Source organism: Nannospalax galili, unplaced genomic scaffold (genome assembly GCF_000622305.1).
Source record: "Nannospalax galili isolate Female #2095 unplaced genomic scaffold, S.galili_v1.0 scaffold622, whole genome shotgun sequence".
NCBI classification, from domain to species: domain Eukaryota; kingdom Metazoa; phylum Chordata; class Mammalia; order Rodentia; family Spalacidae; genus Nannospalax; species Nannospalax galili.
The window spans coordinates 587,058-603,168 of NW_008348570.1; the positions used below are offsets into that span (position 1 = coordinate 587,058).

Genomic DNA, 16,111 nt, shown 5'->3' on the forward strand with positions numbered 1-16,111 from the left:
GTTTGACATCACATGTTGCTAGGATTTGCAAATTAAAATGAGACATCAATATACCCCCAGTAGAGAGAGACCAAAATCCAAAACACTGACAACATCAAATGCTGATGAAGGCGTGAAGCAATGGGAGCTCTCATTCCTTGCTGGTGAGAATTCAAAGTGGCACAGGCCCTCTGACGACAGTTTGAGTTCCTTACAAGGCTAAAAACAGCTTATTATACAACCTAGCAACAGTAATCCTTCATTATTTACTCAAGTGAGATGGAAACTTTTGTCTATGTAAAAAAATTTAAACATGGAGGATTTTTTTGCACTTTTAATTAAAATGCCAAAACTTGGAAGCAACCAAAATATTTTTCAATAGGTGAATGAATAAATCACTGAGGTATAACCATACATTAGACTTAATCAACAACAATAGGAAATGAGGTATCAGGTTACAAACAAACAAGGATGAATCTGAAATACACATAGCTAGGTGAAAGAAAAGAAGACCATATATTGTGTAATTCGAACTACATCACAAACAAACAAACAAAAAAAAATAGGCTATATGCTGCATCCCTCCAAAATCCCATGTCCTACTGCACAATGTGTTGCTATTTGGAGATGAGACATTGGGAGACAACTGGGTTTAGATGAGGTCATGGAGGTGGGGTCTCATGATAGGATTCTAAGAGGATCCATTAACTTTTGTGGGACCATGTACAAGCCAAGAGAGCCCTTCCAGAAACCAACCATGCTGTCACCAAGGACCTTGGACTTCTATCCTCTAAATGAGAAGATAAACTTGTGGGGGCTTTTGTTGGTTTTTGGTCTTTGAAACAGGGTCTCCTTGTAGCCCCAGGTGGCCTGGAACTCACTATGTAGACCAGGCTGGCCTAGAACTCACAGAGATCCACCTGCCTCTGCCTCCCAAGTGCTAGGACTACAGATGTGCCACCATGCCTGGCTGAAACTTCTGTTCTTTACACCACCTACTCTGTGGTATTCTGTTCACCAGCCTGAGCTGACTAAGAGAATCCAACCAAAAAAAATACAATTAATCTAAGCACTAAAAAAAGATAGTGATCAAATCAAAATTTAATGGACAAAATAATAATCCCTGAGTCCAAAAATAAGTCAACAGGGCCTCTGAGATGGCTTGGTAGATGAAAGCGCTTGCCATGTAACATTGATTACCTCTAAGTTCAATTCCCAGAACTGACATAAAAAGATGGATTCAGAGGCTCATCATGTCTATAATCCTAGCACTTCTACTAAGAGATGGGAGGTGGAGACAGGAGCTAGCATGCAGTGCAGCAACAGTAAAAACAAGAGTTCCTGCCTCAAAAACACTCAAAAGCAAGGCTACTCCCTAAAGTTGTGCTCGAATCTCTACACACATGCATGCACGAATCTAAAAAAAAAAAAACTTTTAAGAAAAAAGTAAACAAATGAAGAAAAAGTTCTTCACAGTAGAATGTCAACCAATGCATGTAGTAGAAATTAGTGGAGTTGGAAAACCACTATTTTGCAACCATAAGAATAATCCATGAGAATCATCAATGGTTGCCAAAACTAGGAACAAGTTTAATAAGAAATAAGATAGTATATGTTCTCAAAGCATCTCTCCACCAATTATTTATTAATTACAAAAGGAAAAAATAACGTTATAGTGCAGAAATTCACATTAACCAAGTGACTGTTAGCTTTAATGGGATAAATTAGTATGATGAGCCTCTTGATATACTTAAGAACATTATCACTTACATAAATATCTGCCCCAAATGTACAACTTGAATTTTAACTAAAGGAAACTCCAGTTATGCCTGACGTGAGGGACATTTATTTTAAACAATAAATTATGTTTATTCTTCAAACACGGTGTCTAAAAGGACAACAGCTAAGAAACGATTCTAAATTAAAAAGAAACTGCAGATGAAGCTGGGGAGATGGCTCAGTCAGTAAAGTGCTTCCTGTGCAAGCGTGAGGACCTGAGTTTGGATTCCTAGCACCCATGTAAAGTCAGACGCCTGATAAGCCCAGGGCTACGGAGGTAAAGATAGGCAGATCCTGGAGATTTCTGGAGAGCCAGCTTAACTGAAGTGGTAGGCAATAGATTCAGTGACACACCTGACTCAAAATACAAGGTAGAGAAAGCCAGGCATGGTGATGCATGCCTTTGGTCCCAGCACTCCAGTGGAGGCAGGCAGATGGAAGGCAGCCTGGTCTACATAGCAAGTTGGTCTAGGCAAGCTGGGGTTACAGGGAGACCCTGTCTCAAAAAGGCCAAAATAAATAAAGGTGAAGAACCATTTAGTAAAGACAACTGATGTCCACCTCTGGCTTCTACTTGCACATAAGCATTCACATGAACATTCATTCACACAGAGGAGGTGGGAGGGACTGAGAAACTAAAGAATTTTGGAAATTAAAAGTCAGTGTACGATCCTGGGGTGCTTCAGGGCCAAGGGGAAATGCTGTTATGGACACTACTGCGACAACTGAAATGTGAATAAAACTTAGAGGTTAAGTGTTGTATTAATATTAACATTTCCTGATTTGATAAGTTACTGTATTTTAGTTAAGTGGATGTCTTTTACTTTGAGATGTACACATTGAATTATTTCTTAATAAAGGAACTTATTCCAAAATGACTTCAAAAAATAAAATACGTACATATGGATAAAGTGATTAAAAACTGCAGCAACAATAATACTGGTGAAGGGTGAGAGTTAATATCTAGGGAAGGGGAAGTGAGAAGAATTTATGTTTATTATTCTATCATTCCTACCATTTTCATGTGCATATATGTCATTTTAAAATGGAAAATTATTTATTAATTTAATTATTTTTTAAGACATATCTCATGTATCCAAGGATGGTCTTAAATTCCTGATCCTCTTGCCTTAGCCCCTGGAGTGGGTCACCATGTCTTGCTATGAAATTTTAAAAACTGGAGTTTCAAACATTTGATACTGACACAGTTGATAAAGATATGAACCATAATGCAAGATAATACCAATCAAACAGCTTCCCCAAGCAGATTACAAAGACAAGATCTATACTAATGAATTTGGAAAATACTACAGTCTAAATCATATGTGCTCCAAAGTTTTCAAAAAAATATTTTCATTACATTTATTTACTGGGGGAAGGGTGCATTCTACAGAGAGAGAGAGAGAGAGAGAGAGAGAGAGAGAGAGAGAGAGAGAGAGAGTGGTCATGAGAGTGAGATGTTGAGAGAGAGAGAGAGAGAGAGAGAGAGAGAGAGAAAGTCCAAGGGCAACTTGCAAGAGTCAGCTGTCTCCTTCCACCACATGGGTTCCAGGGACCAAACTTAGGTCATCAGGCTTGGTGATAAGCGCCTGTGCCATCTCGCCAGCCCTCCAAATTCTTAGTTGATATTCACTTGTATCTTAGATTTTTGAAACACTATTTACCACATTTCCCAATATGTTCCTTACTCAGAAGAACTGTATATTATCTTTGCCTACTTCAATCCCACAGCAGAATTTGTGTGTGTGCATGTGTGTGCCAACACCAGGGATCTTGCTCTATTGTTCTGCACCTTAGTCTTTTTTAGAAATTTTTTTTTTGTTTTTTATTTTATGTGAATGAGTGTTTTGCCTGCATGTAAATGCACCATGTGCGTGTAGTGCCCGCGAAGGCAAGAAGAGGGTGTGGGATCCCTGGAACTGTTGGCCATGTGAGGTGTTAGAAAACAAACATGGGTCCACTGTAAGAGCAGTAAGTGCTCTTAACCACAGTTATCTCTCCAGCCTCTCCATCTTATTCTTTTGAGACAGGGTCTATCACTAAACCTAGAGATCATAGATTCCACTAGACTGGCTGGCCTGCAAGCTCCAGGGAGCCTTCAGTCTCTACCTCCCCAACACTGGAATTCCAGACACATGCCACTGCACTTGCCTTTTGCATGGGTGCTGGGGAATCTGAACTCTATTCCTCAGGCTTTCGCACAAGCACTTTACCAACCTGGCAATCTCCCCAGCCCACACATTTATTCCTTTGAATGATTTCACAGTTCTTTACAAGTGCAGGTCCAGTTTTTCTTTTAAGTACTAAGTCAAGATTAGCATTTCCAGGAAGTCAACTTACCTTTCTCTTAAATTTCTACAGTATAAAGCTTTATTCTTGTCCTCTTAAGTGTTAAACTACTCTTAGAAATGTTGCTTAGATGTTCCTGTCATTCATATTTTGTAAGCTCCTCAAGATCAGAAAAGAATTTATTAGGTTCTCCTAAACCATCTAGCTTAGCTATGCTGCTTATTTTTCACAAAAGGCTGGGGCAACCCTTAAGTGTATTTTCCTTTCAGAAGCTCAAAAAAAAAAAAAAAAGATTTTTGCAAAATATACATATATAAGTATATACTATATCTCACATATAAAAATAAGTCAACTATATAAGGTCACTGTTTTAATCTTTGGATATTACAAAAATGGGTATTTTTTAATAGTCACTTTTTCAAGTCTTTTCATTTTTGCCAATCTTAAAAGGGCTCCATATGTTCAAGGCTAAAAATGAACCTGGTTAAGCCAAAGGATGTCAGATATCAACAGCATGGCCAGGATTTTAATAAGAACTGAAAACATGGCTCACATTACGATTCATGTGCTATCTTAAAGAAGTCCATAATCGCCTTTTACCACAGTAGCTGTAGAAAAAAGCTACGGATAAAATTTATGAATTAAAAAGAAAAAGCAAAATATTGAGATTTAAAAAGATCAAAATAAACGGAGAGATATACTCACAGATGAAAAGACTCAATGATGATAAGATCTTAATTCCCTACAAATTGAATTGCAGATCCTACACAATTCCAATAAAAATCCCAGCTGGCTATGCATGTGTAAAATATCATAAAATGGGGGCTGGAGAGATAGCTCAGCAGTTAAGAACACTGGTTGTTCTTGTAGGAGACCCTGGTTCGAATCCCAGGACCCATATAGCAGTTAACAACTCTGACCTCCGTGGGCATTGAATGACATGGGCACTTACCTACATGCAGGCAATACACACATACACATTAAAAAAAAAACAAAATCATCACAAAATGATACCCAAAGATAACTTGACTGAGATTTGTGCTTAAAAGAATGGAAGAAAATATATCACAATATTAAGAGTATTTATCTCTTAGAAATAAGATTATTTGGGACTGGAGAGATGGCTCAGTGGTTAAGAACACTGGGTGTTCTTGCAGAAGACCTGGGTTCGAATCCCAGCATCCATATGGTAACTAACAGCTGTCTGTAACTCCAGTTCCAGGGATCCAATGGCCTCTTCTGTCCTCTGTGGGCATTGCATGACATGGGTACACTTATCTACACGCAGGCAATACATGCATACACATAAAATAAAAACAATAAATGAAAAAAGTTTTTTTAAAAAAGAAAGATTATTTGGGGCTGGAGAGGTGGCTCAGTGGTAAGAGCACTGGCTAGCTACTCTACTGGAGAACCTGGCTTCAGCTCCCAGCTCACAACCATTCCTAACTCCAGTTCCAAGGAATCCAGCACCTGGCATCCACGGCCATTGCACGCATACTTACATACATAGGCAGGCAAAACACTCATACATATAAAGTAAAAATAATAAAATATTTTAAAAAATAGATTGGTTTAACTTTTTATTTTCTTATTGTTGACTTTTTATAAGATGTATACTCCATAATCAGAATAAGAAATATGCCAGAATAAAAACATCTTACCTGTGTTTTCTTGTTCCACTAACTCCTTACAGAAATTACCCTCTGAGGAGTTGGAGAGATGGCTCAGTGGTTAAGAGTACTGGCTGCTCTTGCAGAGGACCCAGGTTCAATTCCCGGTACCCACATGGCAGCTAAGAACCTTCTGTAACTCCAGTTGCAGGGGAATCTGACATCCTCTTATGACCTCCACGGGCACTTGCATGACATGGATGCACTTACATACATTCGGGCAATAGACTCATATGCATAAAATAAAAATAATAATAAATAAAACTTTTAGAAAAATAAAGAAATTACCCTCTGAGGGCCTGGAGAGATGGCTCTGCAGTTTAAGAGCATTGGCTGTTCTTCCACGGGACCTGGATTCAGTTACCAGCACCCACATGGCAGCTAACATCTGTCCTTAACTCTAGTTCCAGGGGACTGACAGCCTCTTACGGTCTCCATGGGCATTGTACAAATGTGGTTCACTCAAATATGTCAATGAAAAAACTGATAGCATTTGTGGCAGCTAGTGCATCTAGCACTTTCAAGCAGAATCAGACTCCCAAAAATCATAGTTTAAGACCCTTCTAAAATGTCTATAAAAAATCCTGTTTGGGGAAATTAGGGAAGACCTAGAGAACATGGTAAATCTGCAATTTTCCAAATGACCAAGGCATGATGCAAAAAATCATGCAGCAGACAGTTAGAAATTTCACAATTAAAAGTAAGATTCACTACCATTCTCCAGTTCTACACTGCAATTAAGTCTTCAAGAAAACATCCCTTGTTAGTGGCAGAAGTATCACAGAAGAATATCCACAATTCTCAAAAGTCTACATACATGTCAGAAACCACATTTTCTTCATATACATCAAATATTTCAATAAACTGAAGCAGAACTGAGAATATGTGTTCATTTTAACCAGATGATAAAGAGATTGTCAAAATGCACAGCAATACACTCATCTATTTCTTGTTTGGAAAATATAGTTATTTTTCATTAAAATGTTATTTATGATAATGTGACAGGCTTTTTTTTTCCTCTCACAAAGCCACTTTATTTGGGTTTCACTGACACCAAAGAGGCAACTGCAGGTGGCCTTGGGTCCCAGGTCCCCATGAGGAGAGTGAGCTATGCACTCCACCCACAGTTCCCCTGAAACCAAGTTAAACCCATGGGAACACAGATGAGGATACCTACAGGACACAGCTGAAACCTCAAGTAAGATAGTGTTGCCTGAGGCCCACACAGGCCCTGCTGAGATAAAATTTGTAAGATTATTAATATCTCAAGTAGTTGTCAATATAGTTGTATTAGTTACTTTTCTGTTGCTGTGACAAAATACCATGACCAAGGCAATTTATTGAAGGAAGAATTTGTCTTATGGTTCTAGAGGGATAAAAGTCCATGACTGTGGGGGAGGCATGGCAGCAAGCACCAGGCATGACGACAGGTGCCAAGTGCTGGGAGGTCACATTTTTTTTGTTTTATTTATTTTTATTTTATGTGTATGAATGTTATGCCTGCATGTGTGTAAGTACACCCTGTCATGCAGTGCCCACAGAGGACAGAGGAGGGCGTCAGATCCCCTGGAACCAGAGTTATAGGTGGTTGTTAGCCACCATGTGGGTACTGGGAATCAAACCCAGGACTTCTACAAGAACAGCCAGTGTTCTGAACCACTGAGCCATCTCTCACATTTTCAACTGCAAGCACCAAGCAGAGAGGGCAAACTGCAAGTGAGCAAGGCTATGAACTCTCAAGGCCCACCCACCAGTGACATACTTCCTTCAGCAAGGCTATACTTCCTAAAGATCCCATGATCTCCCAAACTGCCACCAACTAGGGACAAAGTGTTCAAATATTTGAGCCTATGAGGACATTTCTCATTCAAACTACCACAATGGTAAACAACAACAGTGATCACTAATACAAAAAATCTTTGGGTTCTTTACCTACCAAGTATTACTCACTTTCTTTTCAGATTCATTCTCACAACTATCAGAATACCACTGAGCACTTTCAGTATTGTTATTCCTATAGGAAAGCCTTCAAGGCTCCCAGATCCTGCTTCATAGCTAAACCACCTTCAAAGGCATCCAACAAGTTTGGCCCTGCCTTATCTAGCAAACCTTTCTCCATGCTCCACTCACAAGCCTTCCACATTAGTCAATCCCCAAGCCTCTACCCATCCAGTTCAGTCACCTGGAAGGCCACTCCTTCTCCTCCTTTCCTCCTTCAAGCTAAATCTGACTGGTCCTTTGAGACAACTGAGCAAAATGGGTGGGCCTTAAATATTAGGCTTAATCATTTGTCCTTCTTTGGGAAAAGAAATTTGGAGGACTTATACAGAAAAAAAAAAAAAAAATTCTTGTAACTTCAAATTTCTAAGAAGAGTTTATGCAACAATAACAACAAAAATGTCTCACTGAGCCAGGCATGGTGGTGTATGCCTTTAATCCCAGCACTTGGAAGGCAGAGGCAGGCGGATCTCTGTGAGTTCAAGGCCAGCCTGGTCTACACTAGGAAATCCAGGCCAGCGGGAGCTACTGGGAAGCCCTGTCTCAAAAAAACGAAAAAAAAAAAAAAAAAAGTCTCATTGGAAAACAGTTCTACGATTTCAGGAGTAAGGTAGTCAGTACACTGCTGCATTGGAAACCAAACCTATAATCTCAGGCACAGCTCTGTCCAGATTTTTAAAAAGAAATGCAAAAACCAAACCTACAGCAGAAAGGTGAGGAAATATGATTTCTTCTCCTGAATCTAGCTAAAGCCTTTTTGTACTGGTGACCAAAAGCTCTCTTCTTAAAAAGATCAATTAGTCTCATTTTCAAGAGGCAACATGTAAAAGTCTCCTGGTGTGCTACTCATACAGGCTGACTATCCCTTATCCAAAGTATTTCCAACCAGATGTGCTTTGAAGTTTGGATCTTTTCAGATATTGGAATATTATATAGTGAAATATATTATATATAATATCATATATATTATATAGTGAGATCTTGGGGACAGAACCCAAGTCTAGAGAAATTCATTTATGTTTCACATGTACCTTGTACACATAGCCATAGCCTAAAGGTAATTTTACCCAGTATTTTTGGCATGCCTGCATTGAGGCTGCAACCATTTCCAGAGGTCGGAGATTGAATTTCCAGTTTGTGGCATCAGGCAGTGCTATACGGCTTTGGATTTTGGAGCATTTTGTATTTCAGATTTTCAAACTGGGAAACACATTTTTAGCCACTGAATCTTTAGTGAAAAATAATAGACTTCTCATGTATATAATAACAATATACAGAAGAGACATTAAGCCTATGATTTAATGTAAGCCTTATAATCCATAACACCGAATTCATTCTGTACCCTCTAATGCCAGAGCCCTGAGACTAGCCCAACACCACTTCCTCTGTAGACTCGGTTGTGATTTCTGCCAGTCAGAAAAAGTGATCTTCTTTCACACCACATAGCTGTGGTTTATTTTTCTTGTGTCCATTTATTTATTCATTCCAAACATATTTACCGACTCTATGTAAGCAGGCACTATCCTAGGCCCTCAAGATATAGTAGCAAACCAAGCAAAATCTTCCTAGATTTACAGTCTAGTGGGACGTGACAGTTAATAAACATGTCATTGTATATATTTTGGGAAGACTGGAAAAAGAGCAGAGCTTAACTTCCTACAAAGTTAACTCAAAAGAGGGCCCTGTGTCTGTATGGGCTTCTTTGAATACTGAGAGTTTCTGGGACTTTGGGAGTCAGACTGCTGTCAGAGACCATTCCATGTCAACATTTCTGATCAAGAGCTTTAACGAAATCGTAGGAGAAAAGGGCCTGACTCTAAGTACTGTGCTAGGATACCTTTCCTCATTCTAAATAATTATTCACTTTTTGTGCCAAACATTTAATTCTAATTTGTTTTTCTAATTAGGGCCCCACAAAATATAAACTTCTAGTCTGTCCTAGTTAGCATTAGTTGCTGTGACAAAACACTGAGCAAAACTAACATGGAAAGAAGTTTATTTGGCTTATACTTCCAAGTCATAGTCCATTATTGAGAGAAGTCAGGGCAAAAAACTCAAGGTAGGAACCTGGAGGCAGGAACTGAAGCAGAGATCAGGGAGGACACTGCTTACTTACTGGTTTCCCCTGGCTTGCTCAGCTACTTTTCTTATACAGCCCAGGCCCACCTGCCCAGGAATGCAATGCTCACAGTGTGGTTGGTGGGTTCCACTACATCAGTTAGTAATAAGAAAATGACCCATAGACATGCCCACCGGCCAGTCTGATGGAGGAAAATCCTCAATTGAGGGTCCTTCTTCCAGTGACTAGTTTGTGTCAAGCTGACAAAAACTAATCAGCATTCAGCCCTACCAAATCTAAATCTGTCCCAGAAAAAGACAATGGGTGGGAGAGGGCAAGTTTTTCAAAGTGGTGAGAGACAAACTTATTAAAAAGTGTTATCTGGGGGGACTGGAGAGATGGCTCAGTGGTTAAGAGCACTGGCTGTTCTTGTAGAAGACCTGGGTTCGAATCCCAGAACCCACATGGTGGCTAACAACCATTCATAGCTCCAGTTCCAGGGGATCTGACACCCTCTTCTGACATCCACAGGCACTGCATGATACAGGTGCACTTACATACATGCAGGCAATACACACATACACATAATTTTTGTCTTGTTGTTTTTGTTATTTTTGAGACAGAGTCTCCCTGTAGCCCCAGCTGGCCTGGAACTTGCTATGTAGATAGACCAGGCTAGCCTCGAACTCAGAGAAATTGGCCTACCTCTGCCTCCAGAGTGCTAGTATTAAAGGTATGCACCACTACTTCCGGCCCATACATAAAAATTTTTAAAAAGTGACATCTAGGCTAGAGAGATGGTTCAGCAGCTAAGAGCACTGGCTGTTCTTGCAGAGAATCAGAGTTTGGTTCCCAGCACCCACATGGCAGCTAACAACTGTCTGCAACTCCACTTCCAGGGAATCCAATGCCCTCATCTGGTCTCTGCAGGCATTGCATGACACATACATGCCAGAAAAACACTCATACACATAAAAATAAATAAATATCTTAAGTGACATATGAGTTCCCAAATGCTAACTATAATAGAAGAATTAGTCTTTGATGCTGTTAATCAGAGTACTCTGAGACATGGGCTAAGACGTGGGGGAAATGCAAAGGCAAACCATTCAGAAGTCTCAGGAAGAAAGACAAAGGAATGTGAAGCAGAGGCAGGAAGTGCAAACACAAAGAAAGGTAGCAAGGCTGTAGTAGGAAACCCACATAACGTAAGTAATATCAATAGCAATTCTCTACAACTGAGTATGTCACGTAGTCACAGAACTAAACACTTTCCCAATCACAACTGAAGGGCCTAAAGGCATAGAAAAAGGTAGGAAGTAAGGACATCACAGAGCTAGTAAAAGCACTTACAGCTATCCTGTATCACACGTGGCCCATTTCATTAAAACACACACACACACAGACACACACACACACAGACACACAGACACACAGACACACACACAAGGATCAAACTGGACACAGTGGCACATGCCTCTAACAACAGCACTCAGAGGGCAGAGGCAGGCAAATCTCTGCAAGTGCCAGGCCAGCCTGGTCTACACAGTGAGTTTCAAGTGAGCCAGGGATATACAGTGAGACCCTGTCCCAAAACAAAACACACACACACACACAAACAAAAACAAAAAACACCCCCACAAATACATGTAACAATGTCACATAATTTCAGAGTGCTTCATGAAGTCTCTTGGGGCCCAAATGGAGCTCTAGTTGTCAACTTCTCAGTCTCTAGGTAACTCTGTACCTAGAGACAACCCTGGTACAGTTACTTCATGGCCAATATCTGCAGTCACATGAGCCCCGTTTTCTTTTTCCTTTTACTGCATCTTCAAGTACTTTCAGACAATGCAAATGAAATGTACATTTATGCTGCCTGGAAAAAAATAAAATAACTTACTTGTTGGGTAAAACTCAAGATGTTTAGTTAGCACCAAAAGCAAAAGGGCATATGGTGGTAATAACTGCCGCAAAAACAGTTCTGAGATGCTAGGTGATTTCTGCACAGCTAATAGATCCCAGATCATCCACATCCTGGCCCAACACTCTGTAATTAAGCTATAAATACAGTAAATGTGTTACTACAGTGGGTGGAAGAGCATTCAAAATAAAAATCCCTTAAAACACCAACTTCCAGGAATTACTATAATTGTGCTTATTTACTTAATACGATCACTACATACTTAGCACTGACAAATTAAGGAGCAAATCACACACACTGGCTTCTAGAAACAAAATGCACTCCTCTTCAACATATCAACACATCAAAAACAGCAAAATGAACATGAAAAATATGTATCTTCATAGCATGAACTTGGTTGCAGAAAACAAGTTTAAGCTTTAGGCTATTTAGCAGGCAGAGGCTATGGTACCAAACACCACATGGAGTTTCTCTGCTTTGGGTTCCTGATGTTGGAAGTGCCTGGCAGACAGGACTCAAGCATCTGTGATCCCAAGTCCACTTGGCAGACTTCAAAAACACATGAGGCCTGGCTATACAACAGGAGTTGGGAATTCTAACTACTAAAAGATGCACTGTAACTCGGAGTATGGCTACGACTCACATGCTGAATTATTCAGGGGGCGACTGTGCACCTCAGTTTTTCCATTGGAAATTCAGTATGACATTATCTGCCTATATCAGATATTAACAGAGACAGTGCCTCCCAAGGGTTAAGAATACAGTTTCTAACTAGCTCAATTTTTGCCCATGACACTTACCAACTTTGGCAATTTACTTAAACTTCTGTGCCTGCTTCTTCAATTGCAAAATAGAGTTAACAACACCATCTACCTCAAGGGACAGTTGCTAGGATTAAGGAGAACTTTTTTTTTTTTAAGAAAACTTGGCTGCCAGATAATAAACATGCCATAAATATGTTATCATTATTTTAATGGTTGACCAGATTAATCAATTTATTATATTTCTAATGCCCTTAGATGTCCTTAGAAAATTAGACTCTTCTTTTTTAACTTATATTTTTTATGTTTTTAATCAGGTGGCTTTGCTAGAAACTATATTTTGGGTTTTTTGTTTTGTTTTGTTTATTTTGGGATGGTCTCATTCTGAAACCCAGGCTGGTTTAGAACTCACTACATAACCCAGGGTGGTCTTCAACTTGTGGCAATTCTGCCTTAGCCTCTTCTCAAGTGCTGGAACCACAGGTATGTGCTGCCATACCCAGCTTACTGTTCTTTTAAATACAGTAAACACAAACCTAACCATTCCTATAAAGAACCTATTACTGGTGGTGATACTTGCCTGTAAGCTCAGCATTTCGGAGGTAGAGACAGGAGGATCAGAAGTTCAAGGCCATCCTTGATTACACAGTAATTCAAATGTAAGCCTAGGCTACATGAAAGTCCATCTCAAAAACAAAAGACAAGAAACCTACTGTACATACTGCCACTGAAGAACAGACTCATAAAACCAACTTTTCATCTCTGTAACTGGACTCCCCCAGCCAGTCATCAGCTCCTTGGATATATCCACTTCTGCTTTCACAGTCATGACCAAATTCCCAAACACCATTATTCTTACCAGGATCATACTAATGACCTCCTAATTATTCTTTCCCTCCAGTCCACCCTGCACACTGCAGTAAGAACTTTTAAAAGTTCAAGTATTTATCTTATGATTGGTGTATACTCATACATGTGTGAGCATGATGGGGGAAAGGAGAGTGTGCTATGGCACATATGTGGAGGTCAGAGGATAGCACTCTGGAGTCAGTTCTCTTCTTCCACCTTTATGTGGGTTCCAGGGATTAAACTCAGTTGCCAGGCTTACCTCACCCTAAAAATCCAATCTAAATGGGGCACAGTCATGAATGCCTATATTTCTACTATTCAGGGGACAAAGGCTGGAGGATAGTGAGTCCCAGGCCAGCCTGGAATACACTGCAAGGCCCTATATCAAAACAATAATAATAATAATAATAATAATGCCAATTTTAGAAGTCTAATGCACTATCCATTGCTCAACAGAGCCACCTGGTGATGCCAATTTTAAAAAGAAAGGAACACTCCAAACCTAATTTCACCATCCCGGCAAGGGCTCCTCTGTGTCCAAGAGTTAAGAGACCCACAAGATCCTCCACCATCCTCTGCTCAGGCTACATACACAGACCTTCCTTCAAATCCATATGAGTTTCTTGAGCCTCTGATTCCTGCTCCCTCTTTGTGGCATCATCTTCTCTCTCCCCTGTCCTGATCTATGATGCCTTGTGATCTTCCAGAGCATGGAGCCTATATGACAAAATCAGGTCTTCCTGTTCCAGGCTGGCAACCCTAGCTGTCTTGGCAACACAAAATGCAACTGCAATAAAGTGATCCAAAGTGTTTAACTTTGTCCTTGTCCAAAAAAATAGACTCTAAATAAATGTGGGACCATACCTATCTTTTGCTGCTATAACCCAAGTGCCTGGAGTACCTGATATCTTATACATTGTAGTAATGCTCAGTACACATGTATTGACTGTGGGGAAAAGATATCATTCACAAAACAAGGCATGCATACCAGCTACACTGTATTAAGTAATTTCTAACTTACCTTATGAATTTCACTGAAGCAAGAGTATAAAACCTACTCTTTCAACAAGTTTCATTAATGTGATTTTAAAAAAAAAGTAGAAACTAAACTTTCCAATGTGAAACTAAGTTTCTTTGTGCATCCTCAGGTGTCACGTGAAAAAGGAATTCAACTTCAGTTACCAGTAAGAAGATCCTCAACTAAATCAAGACTGCTGCCACATTTGGCACATCCACTTCTCTTCTTGGCAGACTCCACAAGGCCAAGAGTTGAGCTGGCCAGGGAAGAGTGATTTATCCTCCCACATTTAGAAGTGATCCCTCTGCAACAGGAACGCTGCATTGCTAATAGGCTTTGAATTCTAACCTTGTCAAATCAGCCCCCTTCCATTCACATAAAAAGGAAAATCTGATTCCTGTGTCTCACTGACAATAACAAGTATCACTGTCCAAATTCTACTTGAAGAAAACGAAGTTGCTCTTCCCTGCCTCCAAAAAAAAAAGGATCTCTTTTCTCAAATAAAGTCATTACTTGCAAAATTAAAAGGAACTGATAGGCAGGGGCTAAGAGGGTAAAGGCTAAGTGCTGTCGAAGGAGGTTGTGCAGTGTAACTGCGTTAGACCAGCACCAGCAGGCCTGGTGCACAGCAGTCCCCAGCCACCAGCCGACCACCGCGGAGAGGCACGCAGTTTGAAGAACGCCAAGCCCCTGCAGTCCGGTTCTTCACACAGATCCTACCCAGGCAACAAGCGCCCAGCCCCTCTCTGCACTCCGAGCTGCAGCGGTGGCCCGCCCGGTGCAGCCCTTCCCCGGGACAGCGCACAGGACAGGCTGCTGTCAGAGATCGCTGCCAGGGCAGGGCTCCGGTGGGGACTCGGAGGTCCGGGGTCTAGCACTGGCCCTTTGTTCAGTCCCCGGCGGCGCGGGCCCGCTGCGGCTCCTCCTACCCCGCCGGGCCGGCCCAGGCTCCGGGATGCGGAGCGGCGACCGCGGCCCCCGCCTTTACCTTGTAGACGTCGCCGTAGGTGCCGCTGCCGATGCGCTGGATCAGCTCGAAGTCCTCCTGCGGGTTCCGGCGGGACAGGTCGAAGCCCGGGTTCATGGCGGGCCCCGGGTGCCCCCCGCCTCCCTCCCGGCCCGGGGAGGGGGGGCGCTCAGGGCCGCACGGAGGAGCGTCCGCGGCCCGCCGGCGCCGCAGGTCACAATCGCCCGGCTCCGCGCTGCGGCCGACGCAGACCACGACAAGCGACCCAACGTCCCCGCCCCCCGCCGCCGTGCGGAGCCCGGGTCACACCCACAAGGAGAGGAGCGCGCCCGCAGCCCCTCGCTCGCGGTGAGTCTCCAACATGGCTTCCGCCCGGCCGCTCCTCCCCCGCCCCTCGCTCGACTCCTCCGCCTGCCTTCCCGGTCCCCGCTGGCGCGCCACTGCGCAGCCGCGATTCCGGCCGCCGCGCTCCCGGCCGCCGCACTCCCTGGCTCCCCGCGTTCCTGGCTCCGAGCATCCCCGGCTCCGCGCGCTCCCAGCGGACTCGGCGCCTCGGGGCCCGTGCGGAGCCAACCGGACTCCCAGCCCCAGATGCTGCCGCAGTCTACCTGCCTCCAGGGGTCTCGGGAGGGACAGGCGCGACGTGGCTCCTGAGCGCTCTTTGGTCCCCTAATGCAAAGTTGGACGCGCTGCATCTACTTCCCACCCCTAAGCAGGTAGTAAAGTTTGTACGTGTAAGACGGAATCCCAAACTTTTTAGGAGCAGGTACGCATAGGCTACGAAGAAGTGCTTTTCTTTCCAGGCTTGGGGGAAAGCG

The 16,111-nt window shown here is 42.1% G+C and overlaps 1 protein-coding gene across 6 annotated transcripts in view; it reads right to left on the reverse strand.

Annotated features, from left to right (window-relative positions):
* Nucleotides 1–15,696, reverse strand: part of Map4k3 (mitogen-activated protein kinase kinase kinase kinase 3) — a 199,541-nt gene extending 183,845 nt beyond the window's left edge. For 3 of the 6 annotated variants that reach the window (XM_008845504.3, XM_008845506.3, XM_008845505.2), the window contains exon 1: nt 15,315–15,694. In XM_008845504.3, coding sequence (XP_008843726.1) covers nt 15,315–15,410 — 96 coding nt within the window. In that variant the 5' untranslated portion in view covers nt 15,411–15,694. Of the gene's footprint in view, nt 1–15,314 lie in introns of all 6 variants that reach the window. The other 3 variants (XM_029569571.1, XM_029569570.1, XR_003851487.1) reach the window with 2 other exon arrangements.
* Between the last annotated feature and the right edge of the window lie 415 nt (nt 15,697–16,111).